Source organism: Erpetoichthys calabaricus, chromosome 7 (genome assembly GCF_900747795.2).
Source record: "Erpetoichthys calabaricus chromosome 7, fErpCal1.3, whole genome shotgun sequence".
In the NCBI taxonomy this organism is placed as follows: domain Eukaryota; kingdom Metazoa; phylum Chordata; class Cladistia; order Polypteriformes; family Polypteridae; genus Erpetoichthys; species Erpetoichthys calabaricus.
The window spans coordinates 183,925,134-183,952,121 of record NC_041400.2 but is presented as its reverse complement, the minus strand read 5'-3'; the positions used below and the strand labels follow the sequence as shown (position 1 = coordinate 183,952,121).

The 26,988-nt window shown below is 36.2% G+C and overlaps 1 protein-coding gene across 1 annotated transcript in view; it reads left to right on the top strand.

Moving 5' to 3' along the window:
• LOC114654947 (DENN/MADD domain containing 4C) overlaps positions 1–26,988 on the top strand; it is a 227,759-nt gene that overhangs the window by 164,067 nt on the left and 36,704 nt on the right. The window contains 7 exon segments of the mRNA XM_028805821.2: positions 1,678–1,806; positions 3,525–3,666; positions 5,492–5,644; positions 15,939–16,058; positions 16,325–16,465; positions 18,906–20,083; positions 24,599–24,785. Of these exon segments, the coding sequence (XP_028661654.2) occupies positions 1,678–1,806; positions 3,525–3,666; positions 5,492–5,644; positions 15,939–16,058; positions 16,325–16,465; positions 18,906–20,083; positions 24,599–24,785 (2,050 nt within the window).

Genomic DNA, 26,988 nt, shown 5'->3' with positions numbered 1-26,988 from the left:
TTTAGCAAAGTCCAATCTAGCCTTTCAATTCTTGAGGCTTATGAGTGGCTTGTACCTTGCAGTGCACCCTCTGTATTTACTTTCATGCAGCCTTCTCTTTATGGTAGACTTGGATATCGATACGCCTACACCCTGGAGAGTGTTGTTTACTTGGTTAGCTGTTGTGAAGGGGTTTCTCTTCACCATGGAAATGATTCTGCGATCATCCACCACTGTTGTCTTCCATGGACATCCAGGTCTTTTTGCGTTGCTGAGTTCACCAATTCTTGCTTTCTTTCTCAGGATGTACCAAATTGTAGATTTTGCCACTCGTAATATTGTAGCAATTTCTCGGATGGGTTTTTTCTGTTTTCGCAGCTTAAGGATGGCTTCTTTCACCGCATGTTGTCTGTTCACAGCACACCTCAAATCAACTCCAGGCCTTTTATCTGCTTAATTGATAATGACATAACGACGGACTTGCCCACACCTGCCCATGAAATAGCCTTTGATTCAATTGTCCAATTACTTTTGATCCCCTGAAATGAAGGGATTGTGTTACAAAAATGCTTTAGTTGCCTCACATTTTTATGCAATCGTTTTGTTCACCCCACTGAATTAAAGCTGAAAGTCTGCACTTCAAGTGTATTTGAGTTGTTTCATTTAAAATTCATTGTGGTAATGTACAGAACCAAAATTAGAAAAAAGTTGTCTCTGTTCAAATATTTATGGACCTAACTGTAGTTGTCTACCTGTGTCCTCCAGCATCTCCACAAGGTCCTTTGCTGCTGTTCTGGGATTGATTTACACTTTTCATGCCAAATTACCTTCTTCTCTAGGAGATAGCCATCATAACGCTCAGGAAGGAGATGCATTCTGTCTGGTCCCATGGTGTTTATACTTGTGTATTATTGCTTATACAGATGAACATGGAACGTTCAGGCATTTTGAAATTGTTCCCAAAGATGAATCAGATTTATGTAGGTCCACAGTTTTTTTTTGTTTTTTTTTTTCCTGATGTCTTTTGATTTTTCCCCATTAAGTCAAACAAAGAGGTAGTGAGTTTGGCCTTAACATACATCCACATGTCAACTCCATAATAAAAAATTCAAATAAAACACCTTTTAATCTCATGTTGTTTATTGTTGGAAAGCCCCTATTAGTTTTTGATGGAGGAAAAGAAATCATCTCTGAAGCATTTTGTACGAAAAAGGGTTTTAATTTTTGCGTGGTTTGAGTTATTAATAATTCATGTTGAGAACAAACCACAAGAGGGTGCATATGCTCTTAAGGATAAGAAAAAATATTCAAGCTCCACAATATTCTTTTGCATAAAAATGACCCACTAACTAAAAATAAACAAGATCACCCTCCACACCAATATTCAAATAAGTAAATTCCTCCAGGTGGGCAGCGAGTTTCTGACACAATTCAACATACATCATTGCTCCTCATTATTTTTAGTCAGTGACGTTGTTCATATTCTTATTAACCCAAAGATAGTTGTTATATTGTTGTTCTACAGCTGACTTAAGAACCACAGAAACATAAAATGTCTTTGTTTGTAACATACTGTACATTCCAATTGTTTTTTCTGAACATTGGCTTATCTGTCTTTTTGATTCAAGCTATTAAATACAGCCCTAATATGACATTAAGCAAATTTTTAGGCACATAATGTTTTACTTATCTTGTCAGGTGTGCTACAGAGTGGTGATGCAGTTATGTGGAATCTGGGGATTTCCTGTGCTGGCAGTGAGAGTTCTGTTTGAAATGAAAGCAGCTGGTGTTCAACCTAATGCTATCACTTATGGATATTACAACAAGGTAATAGAAATTCTCTTGGAGGAATGTTTTTAGAAAAATGCAGAATTTTTAATATGCATTTTGTCAATCAGAAGGAACAAGGTGAGTGTATTTTTTTTTTAACCATCAATCCATCCATCCATCTTCCAAACCTGCTTAATTCTGAGCTGGGTCACAGAAAAGTTGGACCCCATACCAGCAAGCATAGGGCGCAAGTTAGCATCAACAACCCACCAAAACTTCATGTCTTTAAAGTTTGGGAGTAAATCTGAGAACACAGAGGAAAACCATGCAGACACAGGGAGAACATGCAAACTCCTTAATTATCAATTGTATTGGAATACATGTAGCTAATTAAAAAAATGAGTTTCAAAATTATTGTCATTTATTACATAATGGTCTGCTAGCAAATTGGAGTGTCTTACTCAAAAACAAATGTCTTGTATAATCCACTGATAATTTTTCAGGAGCAGGGAGTGAAAAAGAATTTTATTCCAAAATTAGCTAGTTCAGACAGTTGTGTAACAAAGCACTAGCATCCTTTCTAACGTCAAGTAGTTAAAATATGTAATCAAGACACAGATTTCAGGATTTCTCATAGGTGGCATATGAAAGAGTGCCTAATTTTTCAACTTGACTAAGAAGTCTTACATACGTGTAAGTTGCAGACAACTGAAAATCTGTTTTCTTTCCAAGTTTGTTATTTTGATAATAATTTGTTTGTATTGGAATGATTATTATGAAAGTCCAGTTTAATATTGCAATTTGTTTTTTTGTCTGTAGCTATCTGGTAATAATGTTTATGTCTTATATGAAAAACCTTGATTTGAACTTTATATTTTTTGTTTCCAACTATAATTGCAGTGATAATTAAAAATAGTTCAATTATTACATTAACGTTTATAATAAATATACCTTATTAGTTTTGTTCTTCTTTAGCTTGTGTAGTTAATTAAGGTGCATCATTAAAATGTTCTTTTTCTTTTTAAACTATTGCCTTTTTCGTATGTTGTACCAGAATGCACATGATAAAACTGGCTACTGAAGGTGCTATAAAAAGGCTGTACTCTGTTGTGTGGTTAATTAGTTCTTTCCAAAATTTTTCAAAATTTAATTACATTTTCTGGCTTGGGATAAATGATGTGCATGCATTTGCTCTGCTGCTTCCCAGAATCTCTTCATGTTATATATGCAAGAAACCTAGTGTATGAAATACCTTTCCTACAGAAACTACAACACAATCTCCAAGCCATGCCCATGACAAACTGCACATTCTAAACAGAATCTGTTTCTGGGCATACGGAGGTAAAACAAATTATTCTATTCTAATGTAATATTATGGAACCCACTTAAAGGAATACTGCAGTCAAAACTAATATTTTTTTTGTTACCCCATGTGATGGCCAAGGAAAAAGATTTGTTGTCATGTTTTCATGGAGAACAGAGGCAACAAGATTTCTGATAGAATGAGACCCTGTTGTGACTAACATTGCACTAAAGAAAAGAATATCAAAAACGTCCATAAAAATTTTCATGTAACTTGTGTCACATGATCCAAGTCAATTCATCCAGTCATCCATAGCACTTTGGTCAATGTTTGTTGTGTTTAATTGTGCTTTATAAATAAAATACTGATTGACGCATTTGTCAAGGTTTTCACTCCTGCTAAATTTCCTTGAAGCAGCTTCATGTTGGAATAGTTTGTAACCTTTTCATTCTGTGCATCCTTTTATCTGCAGGCTGTTCTAGAAAGCCCGTGGCCAAGCAGAAATCGAAGTGGTCATTTTATATGGAAAAAGATCCGAAATGTGGTGCGAGGTGTAGCCCAGTTTAAACAGGCACTTCATAAGTCTTCATCTAAAAGACCAGCCTTCACTACAGGTAATAGCACATACCAGTATGCTGTTGGTAGTTAAAATAATGGAATAGAAAGATTCCTGAGAATATAAAACGTTTTTGAGATATAGATGTTTTAATTTCCATTTAGCAGATGCATTGTTTTACATTGAATACTTTTAATAGTGGTTCATGAGTAAGTAGAGCTACTGGTGGTGGTTGTTAGTCTGGTCAGTTATGAAGTAAGAAAATCTTGACGATTTCCATTAATTTCATATTAGGACTAAATAACAGTTTTTCTCTACTTATAGGTATAATCTAACTTTCACATTTGAACCTTTTTACAGATTATAATATACAAGCATTATAGTTAAATGATAATCAACCTCTGTCAACATTTGTTTATAAATTCAAGTGTTTGATTTCCCTCTTAAATCTTGGTCTATACTCAAGCCATTTCTGTTTTCATTCATAAAATATATGCATGGTTAGGTGCAGAATGAAGACATAACTTATAGATAATGTTACACTGTTTATATCACTCTAGGCAGTTAGTTCTAGACCTTCATTTCTGCATGGTCTTACACTTAGTATAACATTTCAAACTACTTTTTTGTACACTGAGAAGTGACCTTGTGACAAAGCAACAGCAGCAAGCGAATATTGCATATTTTCTGAAGTGATTAATATGCTATCTGTGTACATGGATAGCTTTATCAATTAGTTGCAGTTGATGATTGCCATTTTATAAATGAACATGGTTATGGTCCCAAAAATGTTTAGGAAATACTCTCACTGCTCTTATAAACTAAGTAAAGACTATCTGTATAAACATTTTGGAGTTTCCACAAAATAACTTCCCTGATAAATAATTCCATGATAACTGCTTTAACATATTTGTTTTGTCAGTACTTTTTGATTATTTTTCTTTTCATTCCTATAATATTTCAATAAAGGTGCTAATAAATAATTCTAACAGTGGGGTAACATTTAAATAATTGCTAAGTGTTAGTGTGGGAAATTCAGGTTTTTTTTCTCCGTTTTTGATATGCAACTTTAATGTGTATGTAATATATTTCTTATTTCTTATTAGCAATAAATACTTTAATCTTAGTACAGTGGTGAGGAGGTTATGAGGAATTATAGACTCCTCCTGAACTTAGGGAAACTCTTGTCAATAACATGATTAAATTTCTTATACAGAATATACATTAGCTCATGTGTATCCTATCTGCTGTAGAGTAATTGATTCACTCTTTAATATTTTGATAGGCAAATTATTATAATGCTTTTTTGTAGTTTATCTTGATGAGAATGCTTTTGAAAGTTCCTGATGCTGCAGCACAGGTATTGTTCATGTCTTAAGTTCTATCATCACAGGTCTCCTGCAGTATGTTAGCTAACTACTTCCTAAGAATTGGATTTCAGATTAGCATTTTTGACATTTAAGGTGCTTGACTGACACTCTTGCTTTTTCTTATTTGTGTAATCATCAGTACACAAGTATAATATACACTTGTCTGTGTCCAAAATTGAAGCACTTTGATAATTTTGTGTATATTCTCCATGACCTCACTATAAATTTTTTTAGTTGTTTGTCATTGGAGTCTTTTAAATGAGCTTTGAAAACCTATGTTTTATTTTAACCTTAAAATTGACCCCACCTTGCTTTGGTCTGGCAAACTTTGATCTTGGTATGCATTTTACTATGCAACCAACCATTTTCCTATCCGAAGGTCTGTTCTTTTCAACAGAGCATTGCTTACCTGATGCAAACTCATGTACTGCTTCAATGGGGACTATACAAAAAGACAGGCTAACGTGCCAACTGGACTAATGTCTAATTTTACATGTCTTCTGTTTTTGTTAGCTCTTCCACAAACTAATCTGACTGGAGGGAGCGATGCTGATACAATGAGCCACGGCAGCGCAGACAGCTCTAATGATACAAACAGTGGAGAACATACATTGTTTGTCAGAAACTTAATCCTGCTGGACATTGCTGACAATCACAACAGCACAGGTAATGCTATTGTATCAAAGAATTGTGTGCTTGTTCGTTTTTTGATTTTCTGTTTTATTGTCTTGTGAATACCACAGGCTTCTTTCCTATAATTTTTTAAATCTGTTTTCCTGTTAGAAATAGTAATAATTCAAAAGGGTTAAGCATAAATATATTCTGAATCGGTTTTTAGAGTATGGACCATAGGCCCAATGAAAGATTAAAGTACAGGTACATAATGCTAAACATTAATGAAGTACTCATTAAATTTTAGTGATAGTCTTTAAAATAAATGGTATATGTTTAAAGTTGTGTTAAACTTGACAATGTTTTCCACAGCAGTGGTACATTCTAAAGCCTTAGGGACAGACTAAACAGATGATGGAGGACACCACAAAGTTGGTCAGCACAGGCCTCAAGAACTCAACGACTGACTCCATCTGGTCCTGTAGCTTTTCCTATGTGTAGCTTCCTCAATTGTCATCTATGTTGGTCTTCAGTTTTGGACAATCCACACTGATGGTCAGAGGTGGACTTATCACTGGAGACTGGTTATTGGAAGAAGGTGGCAGTGGGAGGGAGAATGTTAAAAAAAAAAAATTGGTTCAGGGTGTTAGCTTTGTCCACATCCCCTTCTAGCACCTGAGCCCAGGATTTCTTCAGTCCCATAATTATACCCAGACATCCTTCATATTATTCTCAGTGAGTTTGTTTTCGGTTTTAGCTTTATAAGCTTCCTTTCCTTCTCTCAGCTTTTTCTTTAGCACACGCTGTATGTCCTGCAGAATCTGTTTGTCACTGGATTTGAATGCTGTCTTCTTCTCATTCAGGACACCTTTTAATTCCTTAGTAATCCAGGGATTGTTGTTTGTAAAGCAACACACCAACTTTGAGGGTACCACTGTGTTGACACAGAAGTTAATATAGTCTGTGATGCAGTGACAGAATCCCTCAGTATAATCCCATTTTGTCTTGCATCTTATTTCCCATTTATTGGGCAGCAGCCATGGATAAATGGAAGGGCCCATTCGTTAATCATGCCATGCAAGTGCATATCACCCATTTGATGTTTTACTCTTTATTTTTTTGGTTTTTTAATAAATAACTCTTTAATTAAATAATGTCTTAACTTTTTGATATGCCTTCCAACTTGATCATCTGTCCAGTGGCAGACTATAAATAGAATTGTGGTATATGATATTTATTATGGCTATTGGGCGGCACGGTGGCGCAGTGGTAGCACTGCTGCCTCGCAGTAAGGAGACCTGGGTTTGCTTCCCGGGTCCTCCGTGCGTGAAGTTTGCATGTTCTCCCTGTGTCTGCGTGGGTTTCCTCCGGGCACTCTGGTTTCCTCCCACAGTCCAAAGACATGCGGGTTAGGTGGATTGGCGATTCTAAATTGGCCCTAGTGTGTGCTTGGTGTTTGGGTGTTTGTCCTGCGGTGGGTTGGCGCCCTGCCCGGGATTGGTTCCCTGCCTTGCGCCCTGTGTTGGCTGGGATTGGCTCCAGCAGACCCCCGTGACCCTGTGTTCGGATTCAGCAGGTTGGAAAATGGATGGATGGATTATGGCTATTGACTGGTACAATTTTAGCATCTGGTCAGCTAATGTAGTCTGCTCTGTCTATGTATTATCAGCATTGGGTTTTGCTGTTAAGACATTTTTTTAATATTTCCATGATATACTGAATGTTTATACAGAAAGGTAACTGATTTGCTCAGCATCTGATCACTAGCACCATTATTTTGCTTACAGGGGTTATATTAATCAAAATACTGTATGAATATTTTTATATTCTGAATCTTGAATGAACCATTTCTGATAATTTGATTGTTTCCTTTGTTCCTACGTTGCGTTTTCCTAATAATACAGAGAGTTTTTTTTTTTTAAAGCAAGGGTTTAATTTTAATGGCTGCAACATCTTTACTCTGGAGCACAAGTGCTTTAAGTTCGCTACATCAAACATAATTCAATTTATAGTCATTTGACAGAGTTTAAATGTCACTAAGTAGAAAGTAAACTTGAGTCTCCATTCATAATACAGACTTATTTTTAACTAACAATTAAGATCTAATTGAAATAAAGTTTATATTGCTATATTCTTAAGTATCATAAGGATCATTTATTAATTGCATATTCTGCACCTACAGTAGTAAGGTAATGATAATAAAATCATTTTTTCGTAAGCTGACATCGAAGTTATCGAAGTACAGCACTTTATTTTTTACAATATATTTTGAAGTGCAAAATTTTGGAATTAATAACAAAACAGGTAAGTGAGGAATCATGTGGAGGAGCTTTAGTTGGATATCATTTCTGTAGTGCAAATTTGAATATACAGTTTTATATTTACTCTGAAAGAGAAAATGCCACCCAGAAGAAATTGCCATAGAGTCAATACTGTTATAAATAATGTGATTTCCTGAAACTAAAATACATAGGAGGGGGTAAACAATAGGAAAAAGAAAAGCATGAAAGTAATGTAAAACTAAAGAAGGACCCTGCTGCCACTTAAAAACACTCTCCTTCCCATTTCTTATCTTTTTCGATTCACTGCCTATAGTTCTCCAGCTCAAAGTTATGGCAGTGAGCTGTCTTTTATAATCCAGCCAAGTTTTACTTCTGTGTCAAACTCCTGAGTCACTTCTGGGATCAGTAGCAAAGCTGCAAAGGGCTCACGAAAAGTAGGCCACATTGCCCTCCACAGGACCTGAAACCATTGCGCCTCTTGTCAATAAGCTGTTGAGGACTTATTCAGCAGGACATCTGCCTGCTGTCTGAATTGAACTTACAATTGTGCTATCTCTTTGTCAGTGTGAGGCTTTCTGGTAGGGCCTGCTATTCCATACATTTGTGGTTCTACCCTTGCATTGGCAAATCCTCAACCCTCAGGTTACTGTTTGTTGTGCAGAAAAACTGCCATGGAAAAATGATTACATCATTTCACTCTTGTAGAACATTTTAACCAAATGAACTTTCATTTCAATTTAATTTCAGGACCAATTTGATCTACCTTGACCCTTTGTGCACTTGCTTTATATTGTTGTTTTGGAGTACTGTAGTAGGAACAGGAAAATGTACAAATTCTCATTCCTTTCAATAAAATAGTGTAAATGTGATTTTTACCAAGTAATTGTTGAATACAAACCAAAGCTAAACTTTAACTTTGATAATTATATCAAGTTTTCTTTAGTCTCTGAATCATTTGTTTATTCCCTTGTCCATTTTTACATTCCTTTTTTGTTTTAGAGGATATAAGAAAAATGATTAAATTGTCTCATTAAACAATGTGAGCAGACTGTAAAAATATTTGATTGGACTACTAGCAATAGATTAGTATTTATATTTCTTTACTCTTACCTCTTCTGTTAAATCTGTTTAGTGGTCTCTGCTTGATGTTTTTTTTCTGTCTGATACTAAAGTGTCCTTTTATCTTTCACTTTTGTGTCCCCTCCCTCATTTTGTTTCCTGCTTCTGCTCTTTGTGCTGTCTCTTAGTGCTGCATGTGTCCTTGGCTGACGCAAAGGCATGTGTGAGATGAACCTTTGGATGGGAGTGGGTTGTTGAGTAGAATCGCAGCAGGTAATGCTCCCTTTCTCACCCACCACCTCTGAATGTGCTGAAAACCCTTTTAGTTCACATGTAACTTATGTCACTGCAACATTCTTTGAAAGCAGATACCTTAATGTTGATACTGTGTTTTTATGAAATTCTCTGGAAATAAATTAATAGAAGAAAACAGAATAGGCATTGAGACTAAAGTAGTGAGTGTTACTTGCATATTTGCATTTGACATAATGAATTACAGTATATAGATTTCTATGGATGAAACTGTTGAACCATTTTCCAACCCATAACCATTTACATTGTTATTAAGTATCATATCATTGATAGCCAAGTGATGAAAGAACATTGTATCCATTTCATATGACTGGATATTTAAAAATTTAATTTTGCATTTCCTATGTTTATCCCAGTCCCTTTCACAGATATGGGCTATCCTGCTGATTTACAGGTGCATGTGTAAATAATGCTGAGTGAAAAAGTTCTGTAAACCAGACCCACCCATTTCCTAAATCAAGAATAGGAATTTCTCAGATTAGCACACATGATAACAAAGCCAGAAAATTCCATCAGAGCATGCATAACGTTATGGCATCCTGACGTGCAAGTTAACCAGTCTTTAAAGAATTTGTCAATAACATGAAAGTACAGCTTCAGTTTTTTTGCTGAACTTTTCTTTAGGTTAGCTGTTGGAAACGTTTTTGGAAAGCGTACATATTATGAAGTAAAGGACCGTGTCTTCATCCATGCCAAGGAAAAACTGTTAAGTCCAGTTACAAGCCGAGAGCCATGGACCACCGTTACAGGCGATATTTGCCACTAGCAGAGTAATGGCCTCTGGAGTCTGTGAAGTAAGCAGTATTGCTGACGAGAGCAAAACTCTTGAAAAATTAGCTTTAAAGAATAGTAGGAATGGCTCTGCTGTTTTTCATTTTCTTGTCTATAATGTTAATACTTTCAAAGCACTCTTCTATAGCTACATGGAGTGAATTCCATACTCAACCTTTGCTGTCCACCAACATATGCTGTATATCTAATTTTGTTTTGCAGTTGATTGTTGCAGTTCTCTTGAACAACCTTTAGGGTCCCCATGCCTTTACCTAGGCGCAGAGGTTCTCATGTAAACACTATTCACCGTTGAACCTGCAGATTACCTGGGTCACATGAGTCGAGTGGCCTCTAAGCATTCACAATTCATAGCATTGCTGACAGTTGTGACCAAAGTAAAATTTTCAAGGCCATGTAGAGCTTTCCACAGTGTTGAGCAAAACACAATAATTTCATATTTAATGAAACACACAATTAAGGAGTTATTGAAGGGCTGTGTCAACATGCATCTGCAATGGAAACAAACATATGTTATTCTGACACTGAAAAAAAAGCTAATCATAGGATTTACTTACAATTATCTGTTATCTTTTTTCCTCAACTGAAAATTATATTCAAACATTACTGTTGTATCAAAGTATCAGATTTAATTAAGTGAAACATACTGAGAAACAAGTGTTTTAAACTGTGCAGAATCCACTAAGGTAGACAATTGAATTGCCTTTGATCCTTTCATAATATTCTAAAATTTGTATTTCATAAAGAATTAGTTTGTGTTGATCATTTTTATCATTTTTCATGTTTTATATTTAGAATCTGCTCTCGTTGCTCCTAGCTGAAAAGAAAAAAGTATGATTTCAACTTCAGATGCCAACATACTATTGAATGTTTTCCCAAGTGCTTTATACAGTATAACTACAATAATTTTGGTGTCAGCATTTTGGAATGGAAAGCCAAAATAAGTTAATGATGGATTTTTCTGAAAAAAATATGAAAGTGATCCTTTAATTGAAGTTGATGATTGAAAGAAAGAATAGTACTATTATTAAACTATTATTTTAACCACACTAGTTTTTTTCTTTTCAATATACAATTTGAACTGAGAAATCTTTATTTTATGTAACAAAATTAACAGAATGTGCTCTCACAAAGTGCTCGACAGGGATAGAACATTTACAGTACAGTATTTTCAGCTGTATGATTATGACCTATTAGACAAAAGGATTATTTGAATACTTAATATTTCAGAAAGAGTCCCAAGTTGTAGTCTCATTTTTTGTCACTTATAATAAGTATTACTTTCAGTAAACTGGTGCGTTAAATTTTAGTTAGCAATAGAGGCAAGTTAACTCTGTTGCTTCTACTAGATGATTCCATGTTTTGTATTATGTTGTGTTGTAATTTGTGAATTACAGAAAAGTGGTATTGGGCAATTATATTGGGATTTGTTTGGTTTTATAACCACTATAAGGAATATGTACATCATTTTCCTAATTAAAGTAAAGCAAACCTGTATTGGATTATGGCTAGTGGGGCATAAATACCCATTGACCCCAGTGACTGATCAGGCTTGTGAAAAGCAACCTAATGTTACTATGTGTGCTTAGCACTGCAGAGGATTCAGGTGAAATGTCAGAAGGGAGATGTGCATGTCTTAAACAGATCTGGAAGTGCTGTAGAGATTGGCACTGAACACTGAGTCTTGAAACGTGTAATTTAGTGTTGTACTAAATAAAGGATGTAGCATACTGGTCTGATACACTCCCAAGTCACCTACCATTACCTCTGGAACCATACTTCTCAATCAGGGTCATATTTCTTTTTCTTTCCCTCTGTGGAATTAACTTGTTAGAGTGGCCATGCACAAATATAGGGATACGTAATTTATTTTTTTTAAATAATTTTTTGCATTTATATAGCGCTTTTCTCACTACTCAAAGCGCTTAGCAATTGCAGGTTAAGGGCCTTGCTTAAGGGCCCAACAGAGCAGAGTCCCTTTTGGCATTTTACGGGATTCGAACCGGCAACCTTCCGATTGCCAGTCCAGATCCCTAGCCTCAGAGCCACCACTCCGCCATGCTGGATCCAGGCCAGGTGCTGTGCCAGATGGATAAAAGCATAGCTTAGAGTTGCAGGGAGAACACTCTGAGTATATGTACTGCGTGTAACAACTATTGAGAGTAATGAGGATTTAAAGAAAGGGACTGATCAGTGAATTGCTGCAAGGGCAGCAGTTTTATGTGTTATAAGAATTAAGATTAATTTAATTCCTCTTCTTTAGGTATAGTTACAGACACTAATAAGATAGCTATTACAAGCTGTCCAAATCAAGTTTTTGCATGTGTTTGCTGGATTTCCTCTTCATAAAATTGCGGAGTGTTTTTCAGTACAGGAAGACCCCACTGCTTTTCTTGATTGAGTTGAGGTGGTTAGAGTTTGTACCAGTAGTATACAGGGCAGAACTCGAGACTTGCTGGGAAGATTATAATATTATACAATTTGGTTTTATATAGCACCCTTCACTGAGTGCAGGGTGTGGTCTCATTTGGGTATATAGGTTATATATTGGGTATATAGTTCCTAGGACCTCCCTAGAAGTACTAAGAGACTGTCACTATGAATTGGGTTATATGATTGGTCTAACACTTGGTTGGTTCTGCAGTCCTCACCTGGGAAAACAGATAAAAAGTGAAGAGTAAGGATTGTAACATGTCCCCAGTCAAAGGTATCGTTTGTAATATGCCTATCTTTTTACATGAACATATTAATAATGTATGCACCCGGTTACTTAGTATTATATCTCCCTTAGTCTTAATTGGGTAATCAAGAAATGAGTTCTATTTGTCTGTGTTAACTGAGTTTTTATGTAAATGCCATTATACACCTCTTCATTTTCCTTTTCCTTTCTATTTAGCTAATACAGTACAGTTTCATCTCCTCTGTATTCAGGTATATCAGATAGGAAGATATGACATATTCTTAATTCATTTTTTGCTTTTCCTTTCTATTGTAAAATTAGTTGTATGTTAAAAATGTAAAAGTACGAAAGGAATTTGCAGTTATCTATAGATCAGAATGATGTTCTCAGAACAATAATTTAAAACATTACAATAGAATTTTGGAGACCTGTCACTCTGTTAGTTATTCTTCTCATTTGTTCTGTAAATTGTTGAGACTAATCAGTGGGAGGGATTAGAATGGGTAACTTGGTTTCATTCATAGTAGTTCATAAAGTAAAATCCATTATTAACTTATTGTTTCACTGTCTCACCATAAACTATAATAAAAATAAATCAAGAAATTTAATCAGAATGAATGCTGTTCTTCAATTTAGATAAAAATAAGTAATGTTTACAAATTAAAAGCAGCATTAATTAATAACGTATAAGTCCACTACTAACAGAAAAAATCCTTTCTGTGATGTTATTCTTATAGTATTCTGCATGGAGTGCTGACTCCAGGAGCTTACCTGTATTTACAAATGTATTGACACAACAGAATAGTACATACTCATAAAACACATAATGTATATACATAAGCAGACATATCTAAATATATAAACAGAAAATACAGTAATCTATAGATTTTTGACTAAAATGTAATCCCATTCATGCTAATACTAGACATGCCCAAATAATAGTGGGCATAGGATAACAAAAATAATAAGTTTCAGTTAATGTTATTTCTGAAGAAAATATTTAACCTTACTGACGTCTCCTTGTCATGACCATGAGTCACTGTTGAGTTATAGTAACAGTGGCACCCAATGCCACAGCAGCCTGACAAAATGATTAGGAAAGGTTAAGTGACTGCTGATAATGATTGGAGCACTTTTACTAAAGATAGATTATTAACAAATGTTCCTTCAGTAGGAGTGGTCTAATCAACAACTCTATAAATGGTACATTAAACTAAGATGGATGTCTTCAGCCTTGACTTGGATGCTAAGAACAATGGTTCAACAATTTCTCTAGTACATCAGTTTTAAGGAGGCTCTGTTATTTATCCTTGTAATTTGATATGAACTGCATCTTTCAGTCACAAGGTGATTTTGAAATTCGCACTAAACATATTTTGAAGTCATTGTACCGACTCACAGATAGAAGTTATATTGCTCTGCAAAAATTATCAAAATGACAGTGGCAGCAGCTTGTAGACTGAAAACAAAACATGTTGAACAGCTCAACCCACCCTATCTGTGAATGCTTAGTTAGACAGCACATTGTTGGCTGTCAGAAAAAGCAGTGAGCTCACAGTACTTTGAAAATATGCCGAAGATTCGTCATGCAGTCATATGATTTAACACCCTGAGTGATTCCTAGTCATTTAAATTGATATTGTTGTGATGAGGACTGCAGCTGCTGATCTTATCACAAGTTTGGCATTGCCTCTGACTAGAAGCCATGTAATATTACATTTTCTCAGTGTGAATGACAAAAAAAAAAAAAAAGATTGTGTGTTTTGAACCCTCTGGTCTAACCTGTACTCATGCAAGTAACCTTGCCCCTCTGACAACCTACTGTAAACCTTTCGCAGAACTTTTTTTTTTTTTTTTTTTTTTTAAATAGAAAACTAATGAATGCATTTGTCTCTTCTCAACTTGACTATTGCAACCCATTATACACTTGAGTCAACCAGTTGTCCATCGCACATCTATGATTAGTCCAGAATGCTGCGTCCTGGCTCTTAACAGGCACACCAGAATATGATAACATTTTAGCTTCTCTTCACTGGCTTCCTGTTTGGTGCAAGAATGATTTTAAAATCTTATTGTTTGTCTTTAAGTCTTTGACAGGTTTAGCTCCCTCTTGCATCCTTAATTCTCTCTTGTGATCACTTTGGTCCTTTGACAAGATGTTGCTAGTTCTGCTGAGGTCTAGACTTAAGCTCAGAGAGCACTGTACCTTTGCAGTACCTACCCTAAGCTTTGGAATAGTCTACCCATTTATTAGATCTGCACTGACCATGGTCACTTTTAATTTCAGGTTGAAAACATATCTTTTCTCCTTGGCATTTCAAACTTGCATCATAGTATTGTTGTTTGTTTAATTTCACATATTTATTGGCCTGTTTATGAAAACTGTACAGTACTTTCGTCAGCTGCTGCTGTTTTAAATGTGGTATATAAATACACTTGACTTTAGATGACATCAGCTTAATGTGCTTATTCCCTGAGAAAGAATTTTACAATATTCAAAATTGAATCTTTCTTACTATGCCTGGTATTGCATAGCTGTTTTGCTGCTTTCTCAATTCATCTGTAGAATGACATATATATTTGACATATTGTACAATAGACATTCTGCAAATTAATATTTTATAGTTGTTTTAGCTTTGCCATTATCCCACATCCTGCATATTTTTTTTCTAAATGACTTTTTCCTTCTTCTGTCATGCTTCTGTTGTAGATTGAATTAACTTGCATATACAGTATGTACAAGGATAGGAAAATATTTTTGACATGTTGTTTAAATTATTGGGTTTTATCATTTTGATTACACAGATATTCCCTCTCCCACTTAACAATCTCAATCAGTGCATTAGAGTGCCAGCTGTATAAACATGCTCATTATGTATGCCATGAATTGTATATTTTGCATTAAAGCGTGTCCAGGATAACTAAGCAAAGTTGGTGGTTTTATAAGGTCTTTAAAATTTAATTATTTTGTCTTTATTTGGCAAAAAGTAGTTACCAATTGTAAAACTGAAACGGTAACAGTATAAATGTGTTATTGAGATGAAGATTATACTTTCAACTATACTTACATCCTGAACGCATGCTGTGAGTAGGTTGTTCTCCTGGGTCACGTTGGGAATTTCAGATATATTATTTTAGTTAACAACAAATAAAGTGTGATGTTGGGATTTCTAAATCTTACCTGACTGCTGTATTTAGCATTACTCATTGTCTCCCTCCCATCTAGGAGGCCAGTCTGACCAGGGCTATGGTTCTAAAGATGAGCTGATACGGGATGACCCTGATGGCATTCCTCCTTCACTTCCAGACATTAAATCATCCAGTAAACCGAAAGCCAAGCAAGATGGTAATATTTATCATGATACTGATGCGCTGACTATGCGTTTGTGAGAAATTTCACTGATTAAGGCTAGAAAATAATGTTATTTTACATTTTACTAATGTAATAAAATGTTATAACACTACTACTACTTTTCTGCATTAAATAGACATGCTGTAAAAACAAAACCACACAATTGACAACAGGTGTGACCAACAATAGCTTACTTAATATTTATCAAGTAGAACTGTTAACATGAGCTGCTGGCTGACTAAATTATTTTTAATTTCTAGGAAATGTTTTACCTGCAGAAACTGGAAAGTTGGTAGATGTTTCTGACCCCCAGAACTCTGTAGACGTCCCTGCTTGTGGACACAGCATAGTGAAACTGTCCTCTGGGAGTGTTGAAGGTGGTAGCAGTAGAACTAGCAGTGGTAGGTTGTAGTAAAGTAACTCCTAATGGTGTTGTCACTTTTTTTTTTTTCTTCAACTCTCATAAGTTAAAGAAGCCTGCATTGGGTTAGCACACTGTTCAGTAGCCGTTCATAAATGTGAGCACGAGCTGCCTGTGACTTCTAATTGGATTATGCTAGTTTCACAATGTTATATAATTTAAATTCCCCATGTTACTCTACAGCTAGTATTTAACTAGTAATTTTTTGCAGTGAGAGTATGTTTCATTACAGTTATAGGCAGCCCTCGGGTTATGAATGAGTGTTGTTCTTGCCAGCCGCATTCTTAATCCAATTTGTATATAAGTGGGAACTTGTACTGAAATTGTCCATTATTGGAAATATCTGCAAACGTGCATAATGCTTTATTTTTCAGAGAAACATTTGAAGCTTATTATTAAAACAATATTAGTATACTTTAAATCACAAAACACAATTTAAGATTAAAAGAACCATGGTTACGTAAAATCTATTGATCTTATGCTTATATATCCTAAAGTTTTTGATAGTGACGCTGTACTTCACAGAGTTGGAAAAGACATGATAATGGCCGAAAAAGCCATCGCTAACTAATGATTAATCCCTTAGCAGAAACATACTCTTTTTTTTCTGAGGGATGGCTAATAGTGTCACTTTCCCTTGCCAGCAAGCTGTACTCCCAGAGGTGGCATGGCTGCAAAGCGTGCTTGGAACACTGGGAATTGCAAACCACAGTTTCTACCTCACCTTGGCTGCCAATCTAGCTGCTTATTTGGGGTATGAGCTTATTTTGCGGCTTTTTTTTGGCCTGCCAAATACATTCAGTGGCAAATGCTGATTTTGCTGAATGATCATTAAAAGTCTCACCTTGCCCTCATAGCAGCTTTACTCCCTGATACAACACTGCTGGGATGTGTAATTAGGACACTGGGAATTACATCCAGCTGCAGATCAAGCTGCTTACCTGTGATTAAACGTATTGCACCGATATGCTGGTACTTATAGTTCCATTTGGCAACATCTGTGTATAAAAGCACTGATCAATTGAAAATTGGTAAAAGTCTGTAATAATAATAATTTTTTTAATAATTTTTTGCATTTATATAGCGCTTTTCTCACTACTCAAAGCGCTCAGCAATTGCAGGTTAAGGGCCTTGCTTAAGGGCCCAACAGAGCAGTGTCCCTATTGGCATTGACGGGATTCGAACCGGCAACCTTCCGATTGCCAGTGCAGATCTCTAGCCTCAGAGCCACCACTCCGCCCTGTAGTGTACAGTACTATTTCTCACCATTAGTGATGGCTTCTATGCATCATCAAAAGTTGTTTTCTTTATTATTAAGCAAAAAACAGACATTGCTACATTAAAATTATGTTGAAAAGAAAAGTTTTAGATTATTATATGTTCATTCATATTTGTAATAGTAATGTAACCTGAGACTTGACATTTATCACATTTTATACTGAAAGCCCCTTACTAATTAAAAGAATGTTTGTTTTTTTTTCCCTTTTTCCGAAAGTGAACAAACAATAAACAGGTTTAAAAGAATAAGACAGTGTATAGAAAGATAGGCAGGGCAGTCTATACAATAGTAAAGCCAAACTACACACATATCAGTATATTTGTTTATCCATTTAAAATAAATTGACAAAGTTTTATTAAAAACATTTGGTGAGGGGAAAAAATTATTAGAAAGTAAGTTTTAAAAGACTTTGGTTTTGCAAATTAGTCCATCAATCCATTATTGAACCTTCTTAATTCAATTTAGAATCACATAGTGCCGGAAAATTCATTGGGCATAACATAAAAGCCAATCCTGAATCGGGCAAGACACACTTCTGCTGAATGTTAGCACATATTGGATGATAAGATTGGATTAATGGCAGGAACCATGCTGTTTTTGTTCTGCAGTACAGGATACAATTTTGTTTATTTTTTATGTATATGCAACTAGCATTTTAATATCAAATTTAGTTTAAAAACTGTTTTTAAATGTAGCTTCTACCTTTGAAAAATGCCTAATATTAGTCATTTTAGCTCAACAACAATCTTTTTTTTTAAGGAATGTAAATTGAAGAACAGTTGGCAAGAACTCGTTTGTACACTATATATGTATTTGCTTTCTCATTCATGATGCATCAGATATGGAATGGCATTTATGTGTCTCTGTTGTAGTTTTGAGTTTATGAAAAAGTTTGCTTTTGATTATTTTTCAACCTAAAACAGTATTACAAATGAATTTGCTAAAAGAATCATATTGTAAGATCTCATTTGTGTAAGTGATCAGTCTGTTTAGCTTTTAACTAAGCTATAGATAATGTAGTAGCAGTGTAAGTTGCTCTCATGAAACAAATTCTACAGAGGACCTTAATAATTTTGTCTTTTTAGAATATGTGTGTAGCTAAAACTTTACCTTTTCCTTCCTGTGTCACTTTAATTTTCAGGCAATCCCCCAGGGACACTTTTTGTTGCTCCAGGTGTCATGGAAGATTCAGTTTTTGTCGATGACCTTTCTTCACATTCCCTAAAAAAACCTGCTGAATTGGGGCCTCAGCAGTCTCACAGACCGAAAGTCTTCACTGAGAGGAGTTGTAGTTTTAGTGCAGAGAGCAAATCAGGAATGCCTCTAAAGGGCAGTCTGGAAATGACTCCTGATGAAATTGCCAGTAAGATGGGTGCAGATGCCAAAATCTTGACTGCTGCCCTGTCTTCCACCAAACCTCAAGTTGTGGCTGGTGATGAAATCTCGTCTAAAAAAGAGACAGTGTTTGAAGTACCAGACCAAAACTCTCAAGTGGACAATGTTCAGATCTCACCTGATAAAGCTTTGGAAATGTCTGAGAAGCTTTCATCTTCATCTTCCTCACAGCTATTCAGTGAACACAATGGAAGCCATGAGGATAAATCAAATAATCAACCCTCATGCTGTCTACAACAAGCGCAGAACACTGTTGTGCTGAGGAGAGACTCAAATGGTGTTCAAGAGAAAGACTCCTCGAAAAGAAGCAGTCTCTATTCCAGGCCTGTAGAGCGAGAAAATGTAGAAGCTGGCTCTGATCCACTTTCTCTCTTGGCATCTGAGAGCATGGAGTCTGTTTCTGTTCAAAGTGATGAGCGGACAGTTCCAGCAGTAGTGTCTAGAAAGCTTGCTGATGAAATTGAAAACTACATGAACCTCAAAAGTCCTCTTGGCAACAAATCTTTCAGCATGGAGCTCCACAAGCAACAGCCCAAGGAAGAAAGTAGTGATTTAATGCCTTCCTCTGTACTTGAACGAAGATCCAGCCTGCCATCTTCCTCCGGACCTCAGCCAACTTCTTTAACTCCCCAACGTAGCCCTTCTGTGACACGTTCAAAAACCTTTGCTGTAAAACCTAAGTCTGCAGGACAAATGCAAACCCAGTCTCCGAAGGATCGTTCCTCCTCTTTGAGTGCTCTTGTGCGATCCACCCAGCATGGTTCATTAGGCTCTGTTATCAACACTTTCTCAGGTCTTAAAATGGATCAGCTGCTGTCTGGTCCCAAAATGGAAGTGCTCAAATCAGGCATGAAGCAAGCTGCTAATGTGGCCAGCAAAATGTGGGTTGCTGTAGCATCAGCTTATGCTTACTCAGATGAGGAGGCAAGTAGCTATTTATGATTAATTTTTAGATGCTGCAAATGTTTGACCTTTTTCTCTTTGCATATATCGGCATCATTCATGAAATGTTTTACTGTTTCTTGTTCCAGTATCCAGTTAGCTTAAGTGTGATGGTGTTGTTTGTGACATTTGTTGCGCAATTTTTACAACAATGTACAATTTCACAATTGAAGAGCTATCTGCAATTGTATTCTTTGAAAATAATACTGCTAGAAAATGAGAAAAAAGCGTGTCCCTCCAAGTTGCAGGTCCTTTGAAGAAAAAAAAAACCACAACTTTTGGTTGAAGTTGTTTTCTAAGCTGCTTTCATTTTTTCATTCAACGTAACTAAACCCCTTGTGCTGCATGTGCTGCATGTGCTGATGGAATTGATTCTTCAATGAACATCAGCATATGAAACTTTGAAAATTTTAGGAAATTAAATCCCTGGTCGCAGCACGAATTCCTGATAGAACAGTTTTAGTATTGTTTTTTTATTTATCTTTTATGGATTTTTGATCCTTTCATTTCCAAAAATTCAGTTTTAGACAGTCAGTTACGACGACATCCACCTTCACCCTTTGTTAATTTTTTGTGTTCTTTTGCCTTAAATATACAATTTTTCTAACACTTAAAAGCTAAAGGGAGTGATTAATAAGTTTTTACCATTTTTGTGCTGTAGGCTTGTGTAACTTTTGTATTTTATTATTTGCTAAATAACTCAACTGGTTTCAGATTGGCTGGAGGTTGTATTCAGAGTATAGTCATCAAATTCCTACACATTTTCATTGGTTTCTTGTGTCTGTAGACTGGGCCAATTTTTTGTTATAGCTATACTGTTTTTAAATAATTAGCCCCAAGGTACAGTGAAAATACTAGATTTTAGCACTGTAATATTAATTTAATAATTATGAAATTCATACATCTTCACTTCTGGATTTCCATAATTGTAATCTAGCATACTTACTCTCATTCTACTGTTCTAACCGCCATATTTAATAGTAGCTATTATAAGGCAGCTTATTTAATTTTTGTCTGTTCAGTGTTAAACTTTGGGTTAAATTGGGTTGTGAATATGTTTGTGATGGGACTGCACATGCTTGTGTAATAAAATTAGCCAATTCTGTCCAAGTGTAAGTTCTTTGATGAGAATTATACCGTGCTTTATTTAGCATGTGTTTTTTTTATTGCAATAGTGTGCACTCTTATACAAAATCTATAAACAGTGCAGTTGACACATTGCATATCGTTTCTGTGGTACATAAATATTATTAATATAATTTCACCAACTAGTGAAACAGTCAAATTGAAATGGCTAACACTAGGAAAAAAAACATATAAGAAAGTGGAATAGAGGAGGGAAATGATGGAGGTGGAGGGACTGCAGTGCTAGATTGAAATGTCAAAAGGATAAAATGGGTAAGACAGAAGGATATGATGAATTTTAGGATTTTTTTGGGGGTTGCGCTAAGTCGGTATGGTAGAGGTATATATAGTGTCATGTCAGTATTTTATGCTAAATGCACTTTTCATGTTCAACTGCTCAGTGCCCGATTGCCTTATGGAATACTTTATATTGAATTCTGTAAAAGATTTGCATAGAAGTTTTTGTATGAAGTTTATTAAGCCTTGGCGAGGACAAACTCATTCTCTTAACAATATTTAAAAGTGGTGTGAGAATTTTAATGCACTAATAGTATGAAAGACATGTTTATTGGACCACTGAGAACTGTAAGAACACCAGAAATTATCATTACTGAGACAAACTATAAAGTGGACTTCAGCTTTTAGAACATTGTTATTCAGTGACATTGAACATTTAAGACTGAACTGTTTGTTGTATTCTTTGTTTGTTTGTTTGTTTATTTATCCTCATATCTGTATAAAGTACAAATAGTGCATATGTTTTTTGGAATAATTTAGCTATGTGACACAGCTGCTTGTAGTTTATTGAACTCTTAAATGAAAATGTGGATATATTGAACATTCAAAAAAAGTATATTGTTAATACTGGAATTCATCTGAAAAACATTATTTAAGGTATTGTACTTTTTTTTCCCCTGCCCCCTAACTACTTTTTCCCTATCCAACACCATGAGCCCAGTGACTAAATTAGATGGAGATTTATGATATGCTTTCAAAAATCGTCACATCCTTACACCTTATAAGAATTTCTCTTGAGATTTATTAAACCTTACACTAAGCATTTTTTAAGGCAATTTTTATTTGTCAGTGTATGGTTCCACTATGATTATGGTAATAATTTTCTTCCTGGGTTCCAGTATGGTATCAGTTTTGTTATTTGGGTACTCAGATTAAAAAGTTTAAGAACCCCTGATCTAGCACTTTTTGATGCTGGGGCACTTCATGACTGAAACAGCTACTTACATTTATGATGGCAATCAACATGTTTGAATCAACCAGATAGATCACATTTGATAGAGGCCATTTTGGAATAAGTCATTGTTACTTCAGCAAATTCTAAAACTAATCTTAAAATTTATTAGAATTGAATGTACAGTGGAACCTCGGTTTGCGAGCATAATTCGTTCCGGAAACGTGCTCGTAGTCCAAAGCACTCGTATATCAAAATGAATTTCCCCATAAGAAATAATGGAAACTCAGATGATTTGTTCCATAACCCAAAAACAATTAATACAAAATATAAAGTAAAAATACATAAAACAAATTAGCCTGCACTTTACCTTTGAAAAGAATCATGGCTGGTGTGAGTGAGTTTCTAAACTCTTGTGGGATTGCACCCAACGGGACGACACGCGGAAGAGCGTCCCATAGCAATCGCAGTCTCCCAGCGCTGTAGCAGTTCGCCGTAAAAGCGAATCCAAAAAGATTGCGGACATGCTATAAGTGCCTGCCATTGATGGGTGATACAAGGAACATTATAAATGTGCAGGGCCCTGCCTGACTGCTGTGTCTGTGTATAGGAGAGCGGCAGATCCCGCTACGATAAATAACCATGATGTTGCTGAATAAAGCTGGTGTTGCTAAAGTACTGAGACTCAGCTTCGTGTTTTAGGGTGCAAGACGGGGACTCGCACGTCATAGCACACACACCAACACACACACACGCTCGCGAGCACACACACACACAAGCGAGCGCACACACAGTAACAATGCTAATGCTGCAGTAAACAGTATACGCTCGTACGGATGTTGACTATATGAGTGAGGCACGCAGACTCGGACGGAGAATAGGAGACGATTGCCCACAATCTCTCAGCAAGAGAGAGAGAGAACCACCATCAGCTCAGTTGTGATCACAAAACCAAGTTATTCGCAAACCGAGGTTCCACAGTATGTTGTGTTTTAAAATATTTTTCAAAGTTTTAGGCTTTGTGGACAAATAGCAGCATGTCCTATAATTTTTTTGTGCCTATGTAATTTTTCTTAGTAGCAGATTGATACAGGAAAAAATTGTTTGTACATGATCCGTCCATCCTCTTCCGCTTATCCGAGATCGGGTCGTGGGGGCAGCAGCTTGAGCAGATATGCCCAGACTTCCCTCTCCCTCTTCCACTTTTTCTAGGTCTTCCGGGGGAATCCTGAGGCGTTCCCAGGCCAGCCGGGAGACATAGTCCATCCAGCTTGTCCTGGGTCTTCCCCGGGGCCTCCTCCCGGTTGGACGTGCCCGGACCACTTCACCAGGGATGCATCCAGGAGGCATCCTGATCAGATGCCCAAGCCACCTCATCTGACTCCTCTCAATGCGGAGGAGCAGTGGCTCTACTCTGAGCTCCTCCCAGATGACTGAGCTTCTCACCCTATCTTTAAGGAAAAGCCCAGACACCCTGCGGAGGAATATATGTTCGTGCATGATCTTCGTATTAATTCTTGAAAGATCACATATATTGGTGCATGTTTGATTTTTTTATTTTTCCCCCGCTTTAATGTATGTATTTAGATTTTCGATATAGTTTATTTCAGTAGAGCAGATCTACTCTGAAGCTTTATAGAAGTGTTAAATTTACAGAGTTCTAATAAACAGCTTTTAGGAAAAATATAACTCAACAAAAGTATTTTGCAATGCTATCTAGCAAAATTGTATAAGTTTGCCTTAGAGTTGGAGTTAATGTTTTTTTAGGTAGACTAAATAAACTGTAGACCTTTCTGTTTTGAAGAGTAGTGTCACAGTGGTGCAGTTAAAGTATATTTAATTGTGGTAGCTGCTTCTCACAAGGCCAATATGTGGTCTTAATTATCCTGATGCAATTTAAGTTTGGTCTTGGTGGTACATTACAAATTGACATTAACACAAATGATTTTTGATAAATCCACCTTTTTTTTTCTCCTGCTTTTTCAGGTTCAGGGTTTTGGAGATTTTTAATTAATGTCTGAATAAGTTGTTTAGTTTACTGTCTGCACCAGTTTGACATTTCAACAGTAACACATGTAATTTAACATATGCTGCGACTGTTATTTTATCCCTGTACAAATTGATTTATCATTATGTAATACATTTAAAACTAATTCTCATTGTGTGCTGGGGTTGTTTTGTAGGAAGGCAATTCACATAATGATAGCAATTTCCCTGCTGGGCTAGATGAACATATGCTTTATGGGGAAGGAGACTGTCCTGGTTCAAGGGGACCGATTCCAAGTCTGGCATTGAACGGTTTAACTCAAAGCCGAACCAGTTTAGGCAGCAACAGCAGCAGTGATACAGGAAAACTGCAACCATCTGCAGGTATGAAGTGTAACACGGTAAAAACAAAAATGCATTTGGTCCTGTTTGTTCACCATGAAAATATTTGTTGCTGTATTCATTTTTTAATACATGCTGATGACTTGAACGTATACAATTGAAACTTTTAATTCATTTTTAGGATTGACCAGTTTATCATTTGTCTTGTTTGTTTACAGTAGACAGACTTTGTTTTCAAACTTTATTCTTTAAATATAATAGTACTTCTTATTTAAGTCAACAAAGAACACAAAACCATGTCACAGTTTAGTCTAGCATTTCTTTCTTAAGTTGGATTAAAAATGATACCATCATCACAGAACACATTAGGAAAGGGTGGGGAGGAGTGCCTTTGTACACATACACTATAGTTTGCATGTGTTCTTGTATCAGTAAAATCAGAGAGCACTCTAACACACAGATACAGTTTACCATGCCTTTACGAAGGTATCTTAATGATGCTTTTGCAGCATTTAATTTCTGTATTTGTTTGTGTATATATAATATATATATATATATATATATATATATATATAGATATATATATATAGATATATACAGTATATATACAGTGGGGCAAAAAAGTATTTAGTCAGCCACCAATTGTGCAAGTTCTGCCACTTAAAAAGATGAGAGAGGCCTGTAATTTTCATCATAGGTATACCTCAACTATGAGAGACAAAATGAGAAAAAAAAATCCAGAAAATCACAGTCTGATTTTAAAGAATTTATTTGCAAATTATGGTGGAAAATAAGTATTTGGTCAGTAACAAACAAGCAAGATTTCTGGCTCTCACAGACCTGTAACTTCTTCTGTAAGAGGCTCCTCTGTCCTCCACTCGTTACCTGTATTAATGGCACCTGTTTGAACTCGTTATCAATATAAAAGACACCTGTCCACAACCTCAAACAGTCACACTCCAAACTCCACTATGGCCAAGACCGAAGAGCTGTCAAAGGACACCAGAAACAAAATTGTAGACCTGCACCAGGCTGGGAAGACTGAATCTGCAATAGGTAAGCAGCTTGGTGTGAAGAAATCAACTGTGGGAGCAATTATTAGAAAATGGAAGACATACAAGACCACTGATAATCTCCCTCGATCTGGGGCGCCACGCAAGATCTCACCCCGTGGGGTCAAAATGATCACAAGAACGGTGAGCAAAAATTCCAGAACCACACGGGGGGACCTAGTGAATGACCTGCAGAGAGCTGGGACCAAAGTAACAAAGGCTACCATCAGAACACACTACACTGCCAGGGACTCAAATCCTAGCAGTGCCAGACGTGTCCCCCTGCTTAAGCCAGTACATGTGCAGGCCCGTCTAAAGTTTGATAAAGAGCATTTGGATGATCCAGAAGAGGATTGGGAGAATGTCATATGGTCAGATGAAACAAAAATAGAGCTTTTTTGGTAAAAACTCTACTCGTCGTGTTGGTAGGAGAAAGAATACTGAGTTGCATCCAAAGAACACCATACCTACTGTAAAGCATGGGGGTGGAAACATCATGCTTTAGGGCTGTTTTTCTGCAAAGGGACCTGGACGACTGATCCGTGTAAAGGAAAGAATGAATGGGGCCATGTATCGTCAGATTTTGAGTGAAAACCTCCTTCCATCTGCAAGGGCATTGAAGATGAAGCGTGGTTGGGTCTTTCAGCATGACAATGATCCCAAACACACCGCCCGGGTAACGAAGGAGTGGCTTCGTAAGAAGCATTTCAAGGTCCTGGAGTGGCCTAGCCAGTCTCCAGATCGCAACCCCATAGAAAATCTTTGGAGGGAGTTGAAAGTCCGTGTTGCCCAACGACAACCCCAAAACATCACTGCTGTAGAGGAGATCTGCATGGAGGAATGGGCCAAAATACCAGCAACAGTGTGTGAAAACCTTGTGAAGACTTACAGAAAATGTTTGACCTCTGTCATTACCAACAAAGGGTATATAACAAAGTATTGAGATGAACTTTTGTTATTGACCAATAACACCACCATAATTTGCAAATAAATTCTTCAAAAATCAGACAATGTGATTTTCTGGATTTTTTTTTTCTCATTTTGTCTCTCATAGTTGAGGTATACCTATGATGAAAATTACAGGCCTCTCTCATCTTTTTAAGTGGGAGAACCTGCACAATTGGTGGCTGACTAAATACTTTTTTGCCCCACTGTGTATGTGTATGTATATATATATATATATATATATATAT